The 21,747-nt window shown below is 40.4% G+C and overlaps 1 protein-coding gene across 1 annotated transcript in view; it reads left to right on the forward strand.

Annotated features, from left to right (window-relative positions):
- celsr3 (cadherin, EGF LAG seven-pass G-type receptor 3) overlaps nt 1-21,747 on the forward strand; it is a 207,968-nt gene that overhangs the window by 97,281 nt on the left and 88,940 nt on the right. Inside the window, 9 exon segments of the mRNA XM_030137998.1 lie at nt 1,017-1,239; nt 8,621-8,736; nt 9,090-9,178; nt 9,459-9,473; nt 11,059-11,216; nt 15,180-15,343; nt 16,884-17,009; nt 18,441-18,610; nt 19,419-19,601. Of these exon segments, the coding sequence (XP_029993858.1) occupies nt 1,017-1,239; nt 8,621-8,736; nt 9,090-9,178; nt 9,459-9,473; nt 11,059-11,216; nt 15,180-15,343; nt 16,884-17,009; nt 18,441-18,610; nt 19,419-19,601 (1,244 nt within the window).

Genomic DNA, 21,747 nt, shown 5'->3' on the forward strand with positions numbered 1-21,747 from the left:
TGCCTCACAGACAGAAGGTCCTGGGTTCGATTCCAACACCAGTCGATGGGGGGTGGGACCTTTCTGTGTGGGGTTTGCATGTTCTCTCTGTGTCTGCGTGGGTTCTCTCCGGGTACTCCGGCTTCCTCCCACCATCCAAACACATGCGCTAATAGGTTAACTGGTTAATCTAAATTGCCCATAGGTGTGAATGTGAGAGTGATTGTTTGTCTCTATATGTTCAGTCTGCGATGAACTGGAGACTTGTCCAGGGTGAACCCCGCCTTCGCCCCCATGTAGCTGGGATAGGCTCCAAGAGACCCCCGTGACCCTAGTGAGGATAAAGCGGGTTCAGAAAATGAATGAATCCAGATTTTTTTTCTAAATTCAAGCCTTTTTTTGTTTTTGTGTTCCATTGGCAAATTTTTTTGGATGAATTAAGCAAAAAAAAACCTTGAATTAAGCAAAAAAAAACTTGAATGAAGCAAAAAAAAAAACTTGAATTAGGCAAAACAACCTTGAATTAAGCACATTTTTGGCTCAATTAAAGTTTTTTTTTACTTCATTTGAGATTTTTTTGCTTAATTCAAGTTTTGTTTTGCTTAATTCAAGGTTTTTCTTTGCTTAATGCAAGATTTCTTTTCTTAATTCAAGATTTTTTGCTTAATTCAAGATTTTTTTTGTTAATTCAAGCCTGTTTTTGTTTTTTTGTTTTTTTTTTCTGTTCCAGTGGCAGATTTTTTGGATGAATTAAGCAAAACAAAACTTGAATTAAGCAAACAAAATCTGCCAATGGAACAAGTGAAAATAATCTTGGTCAGATGAGTGTAAATCAGATTTTCCAGATCTATTGTCCATAAATCAGTTCTTCTATCTGACGGAACAGTTCCTCTGTAGGTGATTCTGTCTGATTTTAAGTGTGATCAGATATTTGGACCAGAAATGACACAAACACACTTGGTCACATTTAGGTTTTCTCCTTCCTAACCCTGAAGCTGAATGAATGTAAACTCTTTCCGTCTGTGTTTCCTGCTCAGGTGAACGCTGTGAGTTCGACCGCCGTCAGGGCAGGTGCGTCCCCGGCGTCTGTCGGAACGGGGGCACGTGTCGGGAGCTGTCGGGCGGAGGTTTCCGCTGCGAGTGTCCGGCCGGCGGATACGAACAGCCCTACTGCACCATCACCGCTCGCTTCTTCCCGTCCAAGTCCTTCGTCATGTTCCGCGGCCTCAGACAGCGCTTCCACCTCTCCATCTCCCTGACGTAAGTCCATTAAAAGTTCCTCTGCTCGGTGTTTCAGTCCTTCCTTTTAGCTCCGTGTCTTTAATGCACAGTCATGACCACACCTCTTTAATCAGCTGATGTCATCTCTGACTCAGACATCCATCCTGTTTTCTTTGCTCTTATCTCCGCTCTGTGGTTTTTCCTCTCAGCTCTTTCATCTCTACTTTACTGGTTTCTCTAATAACATCTCTGGGTTTTTTTTCCACTTCCTGCTCTTCTTTTCCATCTTACCTCCTTGAAGGCTGTGAATCCTGCTGTGTTTGGAGTTTTCACTGACTCTGTTTAAATAAAACTCCAATAACTGGGAGTAATCAGATCATTCTAATCAGATCTGAAGCGTTTACATGCATTTAAAGGGCTCCTATTCATCTAAACCAGGGCTGTCAAACATGCATCCCGGGGCCCAAATGCGTCCCACCAAAGGTTCCAATGAGGCCCATGGGATGAATTTACAAAGTGCATAAATGCCACAGTCACGGCTGTGGAACTCATTTTAGTTGCGGTTCCACATACAGACCAATCTGATCTACAGTCAAATAATAACAGCAGAAGAACCGACACAAAAGAATGACTGCAGATTTACTACTGGGTTTGATGTAAAAAAAAAAAAAAAAAAAGACATTATTCCTATAAATAATACAAACTTTTAATTTGTGTCTTTGTTTTAGTGCAAAAAAAACAACATTAAATTATGAAAAAAAAAATACAACCTGAAATATCTAAAGTAAAATCAGCACAATTTGAACAGTTTTCTGTCAGTTCCTCAGTGTTTGGTGTCTTTGTAGAGCTGATCCATAATGCACATGGACTAATGATAATTTGAGGCAGATTATCGTTAAAATTGCACTGATTTTTCTTAAGAAATTTCAGTTTTTTCAGGTTATTCACAACTTTTTTTTTTTCATAGTTTATAAAACTAAGTATTTTCAGAATTTAATTGGGTTTTTTTTTTTTGCACTAAAACAAAGACAAAAACTCGGAGTTGTCAGTATTTTTGGTTATTATGCTATATGAAGAAAAAAGGAGTTTGGACTTTTGAATTGTGTGTTTTCCAAATGTAGCTGCTTGAACCGTTTGTCCAGGATCTCCTACTCCACCTTTAAATGTTCTTGGTTTGTCAACTTTTCACTGAAAATGTTTCCTGACGATGTATTAGAATAGAACTTAAATTCATCTGAATCTGTCCAGAGTTCTGGTCCTGTTGTGCATTTAGACCACATCTGGGTCCAGTCATTTTCCTCCTCCTCCATCTTCCTCCTCCTCCTCCTCCATCCTCCTTCCTCCTCCTCCTCCATCCTCCTTCCTCCTCCTCCTCCATCCTCCTTCATCCTCCTCCTCCTCCTCTTCCTCCTGCTCCATCCTCCTTCATCTTCCTCCTCCTCCTCCATCCTCCTTCCTCCTCCTCCTCCATCCTCCTTCATCCTCCTCCTCCTCCTCTTCCTCCTGCTCCATCCTCCTCCTCCATCTTCCTCCTCCTCCTCCATCCTCCTCCCCCTTCCTCCTCCTGCTCCCCATCCTCCTCCTCCTCTTCCTCCTGCTCCATCCTCCTCCTCCATCTTCCTCCTCCTCCTCCATCCTCCTCCCCCTTCCTCCTCCTGCTCCCCCTCCTCCTCCTCCTCCTTCCTCCTCCTGCTCCTTTTCCTCCTCCTCCTTCATCCTCCTCCATCCTCCTCCTTCTCTTCCTCCTGCTCCATCCTCCTCCTCCATCTTCCTCCTCCTCCTCCTCCTGCTCCATCATCCTCCTCCTCCTTCCTCCTCCTGCTCCTCCTCCTGCTCCTCCTCCTTCCTCTTCCTTCCTCTTCCTCTTCCTCCTCCTCCTCCATCCTCCTCCTCCTCTTCCTCCTGCTCCTTTTCCTCCTCCTCCTTCCTCCTCCTCCATCCTCCTTCCTCCTCCTTCCTCCTCCTGCTCCTTTTCCTCCTCCTCCTTCATCCTCCTCCTCCATCCTCCATCCTCCATCCTCCTCCTCCTCCTCCTCTTCTTCCTCCCGCTCCTTTTCCTCCTCCTCCTTCATCCTCCTCCTCCTCCTCCATCCTCCTTCCTCCTCCTCCTGCTCCTCCTCCTCCATCCTCCTTCATCTTCCTCCTCCTCCTGCTCCTCCTCCTCCGTCCTCCTCCATCCTCCTCCTCCTCCTCTTCTTCCTCCTGCTCCTTTTCCTCCTCCTCCTCCATCCTCCTTCCTCCTCCTCCTCCTCTTGCTCCTCCTCCTCCATCCTCCTTCCTCCTCCTCCTCCTGCTCCTCCTCCTCTGTCCTCCTCCTTCCTCCTCCTCCTCCTTCCTCCTCCTGCTCCTTTTCCTCCTCCTCCTCCTCCTTCATCCTCCTCCCCCTCCTCCTTCCTCCTCCTCCTCAGTGTCTCTGTAACTCCTTGACTCACTCGTCGGTCATCTGTAGGATCTGAAGAGGCCCTTAAGACTGGTCAGGCAGGCTTATCGGACGGTTGCCATGGGTGATCTCCTCTAACGATAGTTGCTACGGTGATGTTGCCCGTGGGGTTGTTGCTAGGTGGAGGTTGCTGTGTGAGACATTGCGTTACATGGGATGTTCTCCTGTTGATTTGGACGAAATGTATCAAATTAAGGCTCAAAACTGTGTAAAAAGTCGTAGTTTGTGTTGAAAATGGAGGTTCTGTCCAACAGTTCCAGGGTTTTCCTTTAATGTTCAAGTCTGGACACAGTAATGGAGTATTTTTACTCAGTGATTCCTTAAAAGTATGGGTTATCTGTTATTGACAACAGTGGATTATGTGTCGACTTTAGAGCCCGACCAATTAAGCGGGCCGATTATAACTTATCACCAATTAATCAACATTAGCAGATTTGTAACCAGTGTATTAACTTTTTTGCTGCGCAGAGATTCTGTCGCTCGCCCCAAATCACGGACCACTATCCCCCCTCTCTGAAAATCACGGACCACAAAAATGATTTAACATGACCAAAATAACCGATAATAAACCAATAAACTGAATGAAAATGAACAAAATAACAAACAAATCGAACAAAAATAATCAAAGTGTAGCAAAAATGAACAAAAATAATCAAAAAATGAATAAAATAATCAACAAAATGATTAAAAATGCCCCAAATAATCAATAACAAATCAACACATTGAATAAAAATGAACAAAATAACAAACAAACTGAACAAAGATAATCAAAATGTAGCAAAAATGAACAAAAATAATCAAAAAATGAAAAAAAAAATCAACAAAACGATTAAAAATGGCCAAAATAATCAATAATAAATCAAAAAAATTGAATAAAAATGAACAGAATAATAAACAAATTGAGCAAAAATAATCAAAATGTAGCAAAAAGAACAAAAATAATTAAAAAATGAATAAAATAATTAACAAAATGATTAAAAATGTCCAAAATAATCAATAATAAATTAACAAATTGAATAAAAATGAACAGAATAAGACACAAATTGAACAAAAATAATCAACAAAATGAGCCAAAAAATAATCGGGTTTGATTCGACTCCTGTCAGATGTTTTTTTTTTTTTTTTTTTTTTTCTTCAGATGTTTCTAATGGTTTGTGCTGTATCTGCTCATGGGGTCAGAGGTCAAACTCAATAGTGACTTTAACCTTTTCAACACATTTAGTTCAGTTTTTGTGTCTTTTCCGGCTGGGCACATACTTTCTGTACTTTCTTGTTGTATGTGAAGAAAAGAGGCTGAGAAATAAACATGTATGACCATTTATTTAACCCTAAAAACCAACACAGATAAAAGTGGACACAGACTTTGACACACAACTGTATCAGCCAATCAGCATCCAGGGGGCGGGTCTACACTCCAGTCCATCTCAGTCCTTGCTCTGACATTTTTCCATTTGAATCCTGTCATGTCTGAATAATCCTGCTCTTTAATGGTGCATTTCCACTCATGTTTATGTGTCCGCTCAGCCTCCTCCGCTGTATTTGTGTAAATAATTCCACAGTTCGTTTTGAAGGGGTGCAAACTTCACGTCCCTCTGCTAACGATCCTTCTGGAATACAGATGAAACCAGTATATTTTGTTTTGGAAGAGGACATGGGCTCCTCTGCTGACACCCGTCCACTCTGTGACGGTCACTTCAACATGTTTCAGAGCCTGATGTGGAAACTCTGCCCCTGAAAACTCACATTAAAGTGAACGTTGACAGTTAAAAGTGAAGGAACATGAGTTTTTCCTCTGCCTTTGAAGACTGAGTCTTAAAGTGGTGTGGTCGTGTCCTTGACTTTGACGTGGACGTCCTTGAAGGAACCAGAGTGTTTGTACGTTGAACTGACTCAGATCCTCACAGTGTCAGTCAGCTGATGTGTCTGCAGACAGCCTTCTACATCCACATTCGTTTTATTTGTTTTTTTAAGATTTATTTTTTTATTCCTTTTTTCTTTTATTTATTTCAATAAGTGTCTAACTCACAGGTGTCAAACATGTGGCCCAGGGTCCAAAACCAGCCCGCTTTGGGGTCCAGTCTGGCCCGTGGGATAGATTAGTGAAATGCAAAAAATTACACTGAAGAAATTAACAGTCAAGGATGTTAAAATCACTTTAGGTCAATTCAATCTAAAGTGGGTCAGATCTGTAAAATACTATCATAATAACTTATAAATAATGAAAACTGTCATTTTTAGTGTAAGGAAAGTAAAATTACACAAAAACTTGCATTTACAGACTCGTTTTTACAAAAAAATATTAATAACGTGAATAAATATGAACAACCTGAAATGTCTTAAGAGAAGTATGTGGAATTTTACCAATATTCTGCCTGTTATTAAAAGTTGTAGATCCACTGTGATCTGTAAATTATAATGTACATGTGTAAATAAATAAACTAAAGCGTAATATTGTTAAAATGGCACTTATTTTTCTAAGGGATTTTCAAGTCGTTCGTATTTGTTCATGTTATGTTCGAGTGCAGTTCGTAGGTGTAAACATTTTCATCATGGAATTTGACTTTTTTCACTCAAAAACATAGAGAAAACTTTGGAGTTGACATTATTTATCAGTTCTTATTGGGGATGTAAACAATTAATCGACTAACAATTAATTGTCGACAAGAATGTGCTCGATTAAATCATTAATTGACGGTTAATTGCCCTTGTCTACCTGTCCACACCTGTCCGAAGGCTGCCGGTTTGTCTGCGCTGCGACACCGTGGCTGAACCGGATCATGGCGTTGATGAGTTAGAATGTCTTTATGGACATGGTGGAGCCAAACACAAACCGGGCGGTCTGTTTATGGGAGCGGTGCACCCCAGACTAAATACACGCACAAATGTGGGGTCAGTATCGGAGCGTTTTCCCTGGAGGTTGGTCTAGTCCACGGTCAGTGAGACAGAAGTTAAAACATCCTCCAGGCTACTGATTCTGACCACAGGTATGCAACGCATTTTCGAAGCTTCAGGAGGTGGAGAAAAGATAAATGAGCGAAAAGTTTCACTTTCACTTCTGCGGGGGCACGGACTGCACCACCGTGTATCCTCATGGTATTAGAAGTGGGACGGAAAGTGGCGCACACACGTGTGCGGTTACCAACCAACACGCATGCATCCCCCGGCCGTACTGCGCGCATGCGAGTACCCCCAACGAAACGCACGTGCACCCCCCCCCCCCCCCCCCATTACAGACCGCCACACCAACAGATGAATTCCACAGGAAACACTGACTGTATCCAAGAGTTCAATAAAGCAATCATTAAGGAATATGACAGGGTTTTGTCATTAAGTATATAAACTATTTAGCTTTTATTCTTACAGACCGTATTGAAAAAGATATTCAGGTTCTCAGGAAAATCGCCGCTTATCAATTAATCATTAATTAAGGGCAACCAACTAACGATTAATGAATTAATTGATAATTGGCATCCCCAGTTCTTATCCTACTATTTGTATTGTTGTACTGGTCCGGCCCACTTTAGATCAGATTAGATTGTATTTGACCCCTGAACTAACATGAGTTTGACACTCCTGGTCTAACTGGTAACTCCCAGCAGTTATGACGGGCCCTCACACACCCACGCAACTCAGGGTGGGTTGTGTTCAAGGGGTGCAACCGCAGGATTACAGGGCTCTGGAGCTCTGACCTGACTGAGGATGTAGCAGCACTGACTTAGATGTGACTTCCATTGTCCACCAGTCAGTCAGATTCAATATTATGTCATTTCGTTGAGGGCGGGACTATTATCAAACGTGTCAAGTTTGGTTTTGATTGGATGAAAAATGGCTGAGTTAGAACAGTTTCGTTTTTCATGGCGAACATCAAATTTCGCCGCCCTGCCCCTGAACATGTCGAAGGTCACCCGCCTCAGTCTATATGCAACCTTTCATCTACAGCCTTTAAGACTTAACTGACTGAGTTTGAAATCAGTAGTATTTTCACAAATACATGGAATAATCTGGTTTCCAGTATCATTCTGGTAGTGACACATCTTTGTGAGTATGTGATGGTATCCATGGCACTGACAGGAAATGGGCGTGGTCAGCAGCAGCTCCTTTGTATTTACAGACACTGACTTGAACCCCAGGCTGCACTCAGACATTCAGTGGACGATCTGTGAAGGGTTTGGACTGAAACACAAGAATCCCACTCTAGGATACGTGAGACTGTGATGGAGTCGTCCAAACCCAGAGTATCGTCTGTCCATTTGAACGTCCAAACACATTTATGAGCAGCTGAGAATCAATAAAAGACGCTGCATATGATAAAGACATGAGCTGCAGGGTTCTGTTCGGATCAGAGGAAAGATACAGTGAGTTGTGATAGACGCTAGATTTGACAACAATACACACAGTTAATATGGTTAATATTTTATATATTCAGTTCACAACAGTTCAGAACTGAAGGATGAAAGATGAAACGGTTTCAAAAGACCTAAACTGGTCCAGTTGAACCCAGAAGAACTACTGAGAAGAACCATGAGCTGGACCAATGAGAACCTACACAGACCTACACAGTGGATCCACAAATACACAAGACATTTAAAAACAGGCAGATCATTGGTCCACTTACACTGATGTTTTAAAGGACAGTTCACGTTCATCTTTGTTCAGATTATTCACATTTTTTGCAATAACGTAGTTTTTAAATGTAAACATATTCATGTAATTTTACTTCTTTTACACTAAAATGTGTATTTGTCATTATTTATAGTTTATTCTGTTCTTATTTTCCTGGTTCTGATCCACTTTAGATCATATCGTTCTGAATGTGGAACCTGAACTCACATGATTGTTTATATCTTCAGTGTAATTTTCTCACAGGTTCATTCCATGGACCAGATCAGACCCTTTGGTGGGCCAGTTTTAGCCCATGGGCCGTATGTTGGACACCCCTGTCTCAGTACTTGACAGTGAATGTGTTGTGTGTTTTCTTAGATTTGCCACCCTGGAGAGCAGAGGCCTTCTGTTCTACAACGGACGCTTCAACGAGAAACACGACTTCATAGCTTTGGAGATTCAAGAAGGACAGGTGGTCCTCAAATATTCAACAGGTACTGCACTGATGTGTGTGTTTGTGTGTGTGTTCACAAACACTTATTGTATCTACTATATACACACACTTTAATATTTTCCCTTAGCCTTATTTAGCTTTGATTATTTTACACATTCACATTAGCATCATTTCAAGAAACTCACATTATTTCCGTCATTTTCTGGACATATAACGTTACTGAACCCATATATATATACTCTAATGTGGTCTAGTCTAATCTAGTTTAGTCTGGTCTAGTCTAATCTGTTCTAATCTACTCTAGTCCAGTCTAGTCCTATCTCTACTGTATACTTATTCCTGTTTTCATTCTGGTGTTTCAGTGTCTGTGTTTCCACCCCCTCTGGTCCACAGGTGAATCGTCCACTCAGGTGAGCCCCTTCGTACCTGGAGGTGTGAGTGACGGCAGCTGGCACACCGTCCACATCCACTACTACAATAAGGTGAGTGGACCTGCAGCGTGTCCGTGGGCTCGGTGTCAGTAACACCGTCTGATCGTACGCTCAGCGGGGCTTTGATCCGTTTGTCTCCCAGGTGTTTTTGTTAGTTCTTCTTTCTGATGCGTCAGCTCTACTTCTTCTCACTTTGCGCTGACGAAGCACTTGTAGTGGAGCTCAGATGTTTGTGTGTACACTTCTGTGGGCGTTTGCTCATCACCATTTAATTCATGCATATCCGCCGCTCATCTGCTTTAATTTTCTTCATGTTCTTTCATTTTCTCAGCCAGCTACTCGCTATGTGAGTATGAGTGTGTCAGGGTGCACATGCACCGCTCTGTGTTGGTTTGTGGCTCCTTTTGTCATCTGCTCTTCCATCAGCTGATTGTACAGTAGAACCTCACAGTAGGAGTTTAACCTGTTCCATGACCGAGCTCATTTTGTCATTTACTCATTTTTCAAATCATTTTTCCCCATTGAAATAAATTTAAATAAAACTGTAACCCCCCCCTCATGTACACAGTTGTACTGCTGTCATATCTGCTGTGTGGTTCCAGGATGCCCCTCCTCACCCCATAACCATGACTGTATTCCACTACTGCTGCTACCGTAAACAGACTGACATGTACACTTTATATTCTACTACAGTTTATTCTTCATACCACTTAAATATTCATATTCTTCTAGTTTTATATTGTTTTTTAAAATGCTTGGCATTTAACAAGGTGAGAGGGAAACTGTATCTCTGTTCTCTATATGTTATATGCATCTAGTGAATTAACTATAAAAAATCTTTGAATCTTAATTCGCACCAGGCCCCCAAAACCACCCCAAATCACCCCCAAAACCACACAAAAACCACACAAAATCACCCCCAAATCACCCCCAAAACCACACAAAAACCACACAAAATCACCCCCAAATCACCCCCAAAACCACACAAAAACCACACAAAATCACCCCCAAATCACCCCCAAAACCACACAAAAACAACACAAAACCACCCCCAAAACAACCCAGAAACCACCCTAAAAACAACCTAAAATCACCCCCAAAATCACCCAAAAACCACTCTAAAAAACCCCAAATCAACCCAAAACCACCCAAAAGCCATCCAAATGCACCCCAAAAAACAACCCCAAATCACCCCAGAAATCCTCCTAAAATCACCATATCCCCCCCCCCAGAAAAAAAACAACCCCAATATCACTCCCAAAAACCTCCACCCTAAAATCACCCTCAATGAGTTGATCTGTGCCTGAGGAAGGTGGAGCAGTGTATTGTATGGAGGCAGAATCTGCTGTTAAACATGAGTGGTAGACTTTGTGTCTTTTTCTCTCTCTTCTCTTCATTTGTTCTTTCTTCACTTTCATCACTGTCTGCACTTCCAGGTGGTTTCATTATTCTGCTGTTCCACATGTAGTGAAAATGCTTCAGACTGTTGTCATTAAATAAAGCAGCTGCTCCACCTCACCTTCATTCATCTGGATGATCGTTGTCTAAACCTCAAACCTCTGTCCACTCTGAAACACTACTTTGGATTTCCACTCCTCCTCCCCTTCTTGGAGGACTCTCCTCCCCTCCTCCTGCTCCTTTACTCCTCCACTCCTCTGTCCTGGTGGGGGTGCACTGGTACTGTCAGGTTCTACTGTATCCAATAATAACCGCCGTCTTTTCTTCCCGTCTGTTTGTTTGTTTGTGGTTCTACTAACTGAACTTCCCTTCTGTATCTAACCCCTTCAGTAGATCCTGGATTCAGTCCCATGTGTTGGACTTCAGTCGTCTTCTGTTTCTGGTGCATGTCTGTTGTGCTGATGTTCCTTGTTTTGCTGTACTGTTTTTATTTTTTTATTTTCTGTTGTATTAAATGTGTTTTGTTTGTTCAGCCCAAGCGCAGTATGAGCGGTGAGGCCCAGGGTCCGTCAGATGAGAAGATCGCCGTGGTGAGCGTTGACGACTGCGACACGGCGTTGTCTCTTCGTTTCGGGATGCAGCTGGGAAACTACAGCTGTGCAGCGCAGGGGAAACAGACCAGCACCAAGAAGTGAGTCCAACTGGGTTTGAACGCCTTTTACTCTGGGTTCCCTTCGTTTCTAGTGGATCGTAGTAAGAACTTCACCAAATCAGGCTCATTACTGCATTATTTCTACACATTTGACCACATTATGTCAGTCCACTACAGTTTACTCTGGTTTGGTCCTTTGGTCACATGACACCGGCGTCGTCGGTGCCTGAAACAGTATTTTTGTAGAACCGGTCCCAGAGCGTAAACATGTCCTAGCTCCGCCCCCCTGGTGTTGGCTCCGCCCCCCTGGTGTTGGTGTATGGCTAGAACCAACACCACTGTATGGAAACCATGACGACCATAGGACCATGTGACCAGAGGAAGAAAACCAAGGACGGAACCTCCTGCACATGCTCAGTGGATTCTTCTGTGGTTTGAGTCTGTTTGAGGACAGCGCCACATATAGATGTGGACTACATGTGACACCATTTAACCCGTTAACGTTTTTGTTTTTCTGCTCATTACCTCCGCCAAGGAGGTTCTGTTTTTGTTGGCGTTGGTTTGTCTGTCTGGATTTGGATGAAAATTTCAGGAAATGTTGATACTGGCACAGGGAACAAATTATTAAATTTTGGTGGTGATCGGGGGTGGGGGGGGCCACGGGGGCCCACTGATCTGCCTTGGCGGAGGTCTGCACTCTGAGTGCTTTTCTAGAAAAGAGAGCGCAGACCTCCGCCAAGGCAGATCAATTTTTGTTCATTACACGTTCATTTTGTTGATTATTTTGTTAATGTTTGTTCATTATTTGTTCATTTTGTTGATTGTTTTGTTCATTTTTATTCATTATCTGTTGATTTTGTTGATTATTTTGTTAATTTTTGTTCAGTATTTGTTCATTTTGTTGATTATTTTGTTCATTTTTATTCATTATCAGTTCATTTTGTTGATTATTTTGTTAATGTTTGTTCATTATCTGTTCATTTTGTTGATTGTTTTGTTCATTTTTATTCATTATCTGTTGATTTTGTTGATTATTTTGTTAATTTTTGTTCATTATTTGTCCATTATCATTTTTTTTCTCCACTAATTTTTCTTCATTTTTTTTTTTCCCTCTTCATTGTTGCTTCATGAATCCGATCTTGTTCAGTGTCTCTCCTCCTCATTTCTTCTTTTTCTTCATTTTCATCGTCAGGTAAATGTAAAACTGTGGATTTCTGCCTTTAGGATCATGTCACCTTTCTTGTGTTTGTGTGATTTCTGAGTCCTTTCCCGTTAAACACTGTCCTCCTCCTGTTTTCTCCTCCGTCTGCCTCTGCTATTCTTCTGTAGCTCGTCTTTAATCTGCTGTTTGTTCATCTGCCTCCCCTGCTGCCTCCTTCTCATCACGCCTGCTTTTTGTCATGGCTGCCTCACACTTAACCTCCTTTGGTTGTCAGCTCCTCTCTGTTTTCTGTCACTTCTCCCTCGTCTCTCCTGATATTTGCTGTAACTCATATTTAATCTTCCGTCTGTTCATCTGCCTCTGCGTCTGTCTCCTGTTTCTTTCCTGTGTTTTTTTTTTTTTCCTCTTTTACATCACTATCACCCACGTTCTGCTTCTTGTTCGTCTTGACATTTACCTCCGATGACACATTTAATCTCTGCTTTGTCTAATCCTTTCAGAACATCGCTATAATCCTGTATTTTCCTCTTTTTACCCGTTTAATGATGATAATAATGATAAACTGTATTTTGAACATAAGTAGGAGGAAAATCTACAGGTGAACAGAAGGCAAAAAGAAATTTAAACTGAACACTTTAGAATGTTGAAGGGAATAAGTTAAACCAAAAAAATTATAAACTATGTGTCCAAAAGTATGTGGACGCTTTGAATCCAGGTGTTTCTTTTCTACCGGGGTCTGGAATCCAAAACAATAAGGACTAATGTCAGAATATAGTTTTATATTATGGGATAGATGTCAGTGCATTGGTTAGTTTGGGTTCAGTTATTATCTTTGTTTATAAAAGGACTCAGAGATGGATTGGACTGAATTTATTTTTTGTTTTAGTTTTTTTTTTTAATCCATGACTGATTTTAAATGTTCTTCGTCTAAATTTATAAAACTGTAAATAATAATTTTCTACCATATCTAACTATCTACTTGTTTTTTTGTCTGTATTTTGCTCATTATGATGCTCTTTTCTTCATTTTTGTTCATTTCATTGCTTTTTTGTAATTTTTTTATGCTTGTGTTGCTCATTTTTGTTCATTTTGTTGTTTATTTTCTATATTTTTCAGATTTTTTATTTTTTTTGCCAACCATCTACTTTCATCACATCTGATTGAAAAAGAAAAATCTACCATTAAACTTTGAAATACTGATGTTTCTGTCTCCGATCCTCATGAACAGAACATCGTACAGCTGTAGACATGTGTCCACATATTTATGTCCATATAGTTTAGAAAAGTGCTATATAAATCTAATCCATTATTATTATTAAACTGAGTTCATATTCACTGTCTAACAGTTATTGTGGATAGATCTGTATATTGCAGAGAACTGGGGGGTTTGGGGGGTGTACCCTTGCTGTCGGCCCCTGGCATCGTAAGCCTGGTTTCTGTTTGTTATTATGCAGTCCTGTGTTTCGTGCTTTGTATAATGTTTGTGTTCAGTTCCACCAGGTCCCTGAAGTTGAATGTATTATGTATTTATTTATGGGAATGTCTACTGCCACAGTACTGTGGCACCAAATATGGGTTTGTCTATTTCCACAGACCACTCATATGTTAGCATTTGTACCAGAGCCAATCACAGATACTGTTCCATGAACTCTTTCTCCTCTTGTTTCCACAGTACTGTGGTCATCTCTGGAGTATACTTGAGTTCATTCTGTTGTGTATTTTTTCTACTACAGTACTGTGGCAACTGATGGAAGAAACCACTGCTAAGTGATAATATATAGTATAGAATAGATAGAATTATTGTTGTAAGTACTCTGTATGTTGTTTTATTGTGTGTTTTGCTCTGGAGGCCGGAGAAGGTGGGCGGAGCTACATGTTAGATAGATGTAGTGTGTCATGTGACTTCAGTTCTGTGTCAGTTCAGTGTGTTCAGTGCTGTGGTCCTTTAGAGTTCTGCACTATGAACATTGTCCAAGTGGCTGATTTATATCAATGTTGGATTTACCTACCAGTGCCGTGCACCCCCCGCCCCTGTTTGAAAATCTTTAGGGGAAAAAATGTTTTAAAAATGCTTCTCCAACCCGGAATTGAACCCGGGTCTTTCAGGTTACAGTCCAACACGTTACCGACTGAGTTAAACGGCCACTAAGCTTCAGCCTGACCTATATGCTGTGAGATTGTCTTGGTACTTTTAGAGACATAAGTTACCAGTGTAGACATGATAGAAGGAGGGCACTGATTGGCTCTGTGGTCAAAGACAAACCCATGTTTTGTGCCACAGTACTGTGTCAACAGCCACTTTGTTTATTTATTGTTCTGTTCCAGATGTCCTGTGTTGTTTATTATCTCTTTTAAAGTGTGTATAAATGCTTATTATCTCTTTTATAGTGTGTATAAATGTTTATTATCTCTTTTAAAATGTGTGTAAATATTTATTATCTCTTTTATAGTGTGTATAAATGTTTATTATCTCTTTTAAAATGTGTGTAAATATTTATTATCTCTTTTATAGTGTGTATAAATGTTTATTATCTCTTTTAAAGTGTGTATATCTCTTAAAGTGTGTATAAATGTTTATTGTCTCTTTTAAAGTGTGTATAAATGTTTATTATCTCTTTTAAAGTGTGTATAAATGTTTATTATCTCTTTTAAAGTGTGTATAAATGTTTATTATCTCTTTTAAAGTGTGTATAAATGTTTATTATCTCTTTTAAAGTGTGTATAAATGTTTATTATCTCTTTTAAAGTGTGTATAAATGGTTGCAGGTTGGTTTTGTAGGTGTTTCTTCTGTACCTCTGCAGTCATTCAAACGTTCTTCTGTTTCCTTTGGTTCCTTCAGGTCTCTGGATCTGACCGGACCCTTGTTTCTGGGAGGAGTTCCCAATGTTCCAGATAATTTCCCCTTCGGCACCAGAGAGTTTTTTGGATGTATGAAAGACCTGCACATCGACAACAAACCCCTGGACATGGCTGGATTCATCGCTAACAATGGAACCCTCCCCGGTTAGCGTTTACATCTCAAACACACACTTACAGTCGTGGAAAAAATTGTCAGACCAGCCCTTGTTTTCTTCAGTTTCTTGTTCATTTTAATGCCTGGTCCAGCTAAAGGTTCATTTGTCTGGACAAATATAATTATAACAACAAAAACAGCTCATAGCAGTTGAATGAAACAGCTGATATCTGTCCATTTAACATGTTTTTTTTTTTGATAAAAACCAAAATCACTTCAGTTCTTCCATCAGTATCTGTGTCATTGTACTGATAAAAACAGTGCTTTTAGACATTCCATGTTTTCTTTTCTGTCTGTTTTCGTCACATGACGCACACAGGAGTTAGGACTGGATTACAGAACCATTGTTTTGGAGGACTTTTGGTGGTCTAATAATTTTTTCCGTGACTGTATACAACATGTTTCTGGTGTTGAATGAACCATGAACTTATTAGAGCTGAGATGAAATCAGTTTAGTTCAGGTTCCACATAAACACTAATATGATCTGAAGTGGATCAGAACCAGGAAAAAAAGACCAGAATAACCTATAAATAGTTCTCAGCAAACCCCCCCAATATCACACCATGTGCATTTATTTTACAAATAAGCATATATGATTTAAATCTACATTTATATAAGTATTTACATAAATAGCAGTTGTCTTTTTCTTTTTTCTTTTTTCTTGTAATGCAAAGATATGTATCCCAATATTAAACTATGTTATGACATTAGTTATTATTGTTTTGAATGAACGGTACTGAAATCCTCCATGTGTCCAAAAGTCTGTGGACACGTTGAATCCAGGTGTTTGTTTTCTAACAGGGGTCTGGGATCCTAAACAATAAGGACTAATGTCAGAATAGAGTTTTATGTTATGGGATACATATAATTATCTACCATTAACTATAGTGAAATATTGATGTTTCTAAACTATATGGACATAAATATTTGGACACATCGTGTCTCCAGCTGTCAGATGTCCTGTTCATGAGGATCGGACACAGAAACATCAATATTTAATTTAATTTAAGTTTAAGGATAGGTTTTTCTTACTCAGTCAGATGTGATGAAAGTAGTTGGAAATTATTATTTACAGTCAGAGCAGGAAAAATATTAGAGACATTTAGAGAAAGAACATTTAAAATCAGAGACATGGAGGAAAAAATCAAAAATTAATGTTGATATAAATTCAGTTCAAACCATCTGTGAGTCATTTTAGAAACAAAGATAATAATTGAACCAAGCTAATGATATGTATCCCATAATATAAAACTCTAATCTGATATTAGTCCTTATTGTTTTAGATCCCAGACCCCTGTTAGAACAGAAACACCTGAATTCAACGGGTCCACAGACTGTTGGACACATAGTGTACATGTATAAACAGTTTTTACCTTTAGATTACCTTTACACACCTGAAAATGGGAGTTTTATGCCTCAGATCCTAAAGTTATAAGTGTATTTATTTCATGTCATGACATTATCATCGTAGCTAAAGCTTTGTCTACCTCATTAATCTGAAATACTCTGTTGTTTTTGCTTTATTTCAGGCTGCAGTGCAAAGATGGCGTACTGTAAAACCAACCCGTGTCAGAACGGTGGAACGTGCAGAGTGAGCTGGGACACGTTCGCCTGTGACTGCCCCCTAGGGTACGGAGGCAAGGACTGCAGCCACGGTAACCCACTCAGCACTCCACTAAAACATGTTCAACACCAGCAACGATTTCCAGTTTCACATCTGTTAGATATAATGATGATAGTGCTGTTTTGGAGGGTTCTACTTGTGTGTTGTGTTGTGTTTTTGTTATATATTTATCTGAGGTTGCGCTACTCATTTTTATTGTCCGTCATTTTGTCGGACAGGGTTGTAAAAATTCCGTCATAACATATTATTATCCGTCATTTCAAATTTTTATTTTTTAATGATAAGATATATTCAGTAGTATTTAATGTTCAAAAGCATCTCAATGATGCAGCAGCTGTAGTTGCTTCTGGCTGATAAACCAACGTGATATCACGACTCGCATAATTATACACGCCACTTTTAATTGGTGTGTTATCTGTAGACATTCTAAGCTTTCCTTGTGTTTGTTCATGCAGTGTTAAATCCCATGCACTGAGGGTTAGGGTTCGGTTATATGAACCACAGATCTGGACACAAATGGACATGCCATCAAATAACACATGAACGGTAGAAAATGCGTACATAGAACACACCAAATGCCATCAGAACTGGAGTATTCTTCGCTTGTCCGTCATCCTCCACCACATCAGTCCCTCTTTTTTCACCGCGTTTATCAATGCCATCACATTTACTGGGCTTTAAAATAACTAAGGAGACTCAGCTGTGTGCACATTTTGTGCTAGCAAAGTAGCATCGAATTTAGGATAAAGTTAGCTAAACAACAAGACAAGACTGGACACTGACTGATTAATATGCACACTAGCATCAGCTGGACAGGGGGTCTACTACAGGTGGACACACTGGACAGGGGGTCTACTACAGGTGGACTAACTGGACAGGGGTCTACTAGAGGTGGACTAACGGTGAGTCATGTGACTGCAGTACCGCTGTTGTATTCAGTGTAGTTGTGAACAGTGGTGCTGTTGGTTCTATACAGGTGGATGCTGTTATGGAATGTTTGATGACTTGTTCAGAGAAAGAGAAACCAGCGATTCTGCGAGCAGGTTCTGTTCACAGTGTTGTGTGAAAACTTTCTTTGGTAGATTACCTTCAGAATTGTAATCTGTCAAAATGACGGATGGCCTTCAGAACTTTCCGTCATTTAAAAAAAAATCAGTCAATGACGGAATATTTTCGGTTAACGCAACCTCTGATATTTATGTTCAGTTATTAATATATTTTACTGTAAAACTCACCTTTTCCTCACTTTTCTCAGTGTCTTATTTAATTATCCTCAGCTTTAATCTGAGCTTTAATGAACGTCTACATCATCAGTGAATAAAATAAAATAAACTCGTGATTTTCACTGTAAAATGCTAAATAGAGGACCCTGTTCACATCCACTCAGCCACGGTTTTTAACCAAGTTTCAGCCCATTTCTGTCTTTTCACGTTGTTCTTCTTTATTTCTTCTCCACCCTCAGCGATGCCCCACACCCACCGCTTCCTGGGAAACAGCGCCCTCTGGTGGGACCTGAAGAACGACGTCACCATCTCCAACCCCTGGTTCATGGGCCTGGTGTTCCGGACCAGGGCCCGGGAGGGGACACTGCTGCAGGCCCAGGCCGGACAGTACACCAGCCTGGTGTTCCAGGTCAGTCCCATGACGCTGACCCCCAAACACACACACACACACGCACACACACACACACACAAACAAAAGAAAAAAAAAACAACTATTTACATACAACATATTTGTTTCAAAAAGACATAAAAACTAAATCATGTTAATTCCACTGTTTATTGACTTAATTCTATTGGAAGGATTAGTGGATCAGCAGGTATTAAACAGTTCAGATCAGTAGATGGTTCAGGTTGAAGGTGGATGTTTGGGTCTTTAAGGGTTAACGTGTGTTTATACTGAGTCTTCATGTAAATTTAGAAGGATTGTCCTTGAAATGATTCCCAGCTTCAGCCTCTGATGCAGCATCTTGGCAGAAATGCAGCCAAGATGTTGGGTTTCACACACCCACACACTGACAGACACACACACACTGACACACACACACACACACACACACACACACACACACACACACCTGTCAGTGTCCTCGTTCCTACCATAAAGGTTCTGATCCTCCATCAGCGTTTCCATCTTCCACTGACTCATCTTCTTCCTCCATCTGATATTATTTCTGATTTATTCTTATTTATTATTAGATGATTTATTTTTTCATTCTGTCACATGTCAGTGATTAACACCGACATCAGTTTATATACATTATTATTTTTTGTTTTTTGGTCAAATGATTTAAAATGATGAGAGCAATTAAGAAAATTGATAAATAATATCATAAAAATAAATAAAACAGGAAATGATTAAAATGGGGTTAATGTGTGTATAATATACTCACCCTGGTATGGGAGGGTTAATGTGTGTGTGTTTGGGTCCTGGGTTCCAGGTGGTCAACGGTCAGCTGGTGTTCTCGGTCACCCGTGGCTCCACCAGGCCGGTGCGTCTGCGCTTGGATAAGGTTCAGGTGGCAGATGGACGATGGCACGACCTCCAGCTGGAGCTGAGAGACGTCCCCAGCAGCCGTGAAACGCACTACGTGGCCACGCTGAGGCTGGACTTCGGATTTCAGGTATGAGGCCAGGACGCCATCTTTAGATAAACGGTGATACTTAACCCTTTAAGGACTCCCAGTAGAACAGGACTAGATTTATTTATGTTGGATTTTACAAGAAGGTGTCAGAAAAGGTCTTTTTTTTTCCAATTCATTTGCACCTTCTTTCAGGTAGAAATTAACTTTCAATATCTGTCCATTATGTAACCAGCAGCAGTGTGTTCTATTGGACAGTGTGTTCTGTTGGACAGTGTGTTCTATTGGACAGTGTGTCCTGTTGGACAGTGTGTTCTATTGGACAGTGTGTTCTATTGGACAGTGTGTCCTATTGGACAGTGTGTCCTGTTGGACAGTGTGTCCTGTTGGACAGTGTGTCCTATTGGACAGTGTGTCCTATTGGACAGTGTGTTCTATTGGACAGTGTGTCCTATTGGACAGTGTGTTCTATTGGACAGTGTGTTCTGTTGGACAGTGTGTCCTATTGGACAGTGTGTTCTGTTGGACAGTGTGTCCTATTGGACAGTGTGTCCTATTGGACAGTGTGTTCTATTGGACAGTGTGTCCTATTGGACAGTGTGTTCTATTGGACAGTGTGTCCTATTGGACAGTGTGTCCTATTGGACAGTGTGTCCTATTGGACAGTGTGTCATAGGCCGACGCTGCAGAATCCATTAGAAAACCATGTACAGCCTCCGTACTCATTTAACTGGTGTCAATATTATCTGATAGTATGGAGGCAGATTAGTGCCAGAAGTTATTAAATTAAAAGAATCGAGAAAAAAATTGCATTAAGAATATTTGCACTAGAAGAATCCTTTTCACATTTACAGGAGCTAAAGTCTGTACACTTATGACTAAAGCAGGTGTATTCAAGCACCGGCCCACGGCCCAGATATGGTCCAGTTGAACTGGTCTGTGGTCCTTAAACACCTGCCTGTGGACCACACTGGGGTGTCATGTGACAAATACAACCTTGAGAGGTCAACTCTGATAGGACTGACCGACTGATGGACGCCAACAGGATTCTGAAAATACAACAATAGGACTAGTTAGTTTGAATGAGTTCCCCCTGTCATCTGTAGTGATTCACACCAACACTGGTTCATATTATTATTATTTTTGGTTCTAGGTCAAATGTTAACTCTTTCCCCGCCAGAGCATTTTCCAGTGAGTTGGTAGCCAGCGCCAGCCGTTTTGGTCATTTTCACTAATCTTTGGAGGCTCACTGGAAATGTTGTGTTAGGAGTATGTGAACACTGAACACATCAAAAGAAAGAACAGAACTTCAACTTTTAAACACAAAAAACTATTTTATTCTATCTTTATTCGTTCGTGAGATATAAACATTTGAATATTGGTCATTTTCAGGAAAAAACTGAATTTTGAGCAAAAAGCTGAGAAAATTGCATTTTTTTCAAAGATATTGATTTTCAAGAGAAAACTGCTTTCCTATTTACATTTTTGACTCTTTCTTATTCACCAACAGTAACACTATCTTCAAAATCACAAAATAAAATAATAATAACAGCAATAATAGTAACAAACAGCTCTAAGATATCCCATCATTCCACAAAATGTTAGGGGAATCCACACCAAACTTTAGACCGAACATCTTGTAAAGCACAAGGTTCCTTCTAAACTTTGCACATTTACATACATCAGTTATAAGTCTAACACATAGTAGTTTAGCTTTTGGATATAAACACCTCAATATTCCTCATTTTCAAGAAAAAAAGAAACAAATGCACTAAATACTGTAGATTTCTGGCCTTTGGCTGCACCAGGTCCTCCTGTTGGACCAGCTGCTGTGTTTGATCTGTAAATAATTCTATGGACATCTAGTTATTTATCTCTGTATGAATATATGTATTTATTTATTTCATACAAAAGCCAAATCCAAAAGTGTCTTCCCTGTGTCCTGCTGACATTCTACAGCTGAATATGTTCTGTGTCCTCAGTCTGAATCTGAACTCACTCTAACAGATGAACACTAGCTTTCCTTTGTCTTGTCCCATGTCTGTGTGTCTGTCTTCTCCTTGAATGTCCACTAGAAATGTCTCTTTTCTCTTCCTCCTGTCTGTCATTTTCTCCGTGTTGCTCTGTGCCCCCGCCCCCCCCACCCGCACCTCCGTGTCGGACCTGAGCCGCTCCTTGTTTCCCGTGT

Source organism: Sphaeramia orbicularis, chromosome 7, assembly GCF_902148855.1.
Source record: "Sphaeramia orbicularis chromosome 7, fSphaOr1.1, whole genome shotgun sequence".
NCBI classification, from domain to species: Eukaryota; Metazoa; Chordata; class Actinopteri; order Kurtiformes; family Apogonidae; genus Sphaeramia; species Sphaeramia orbicularis.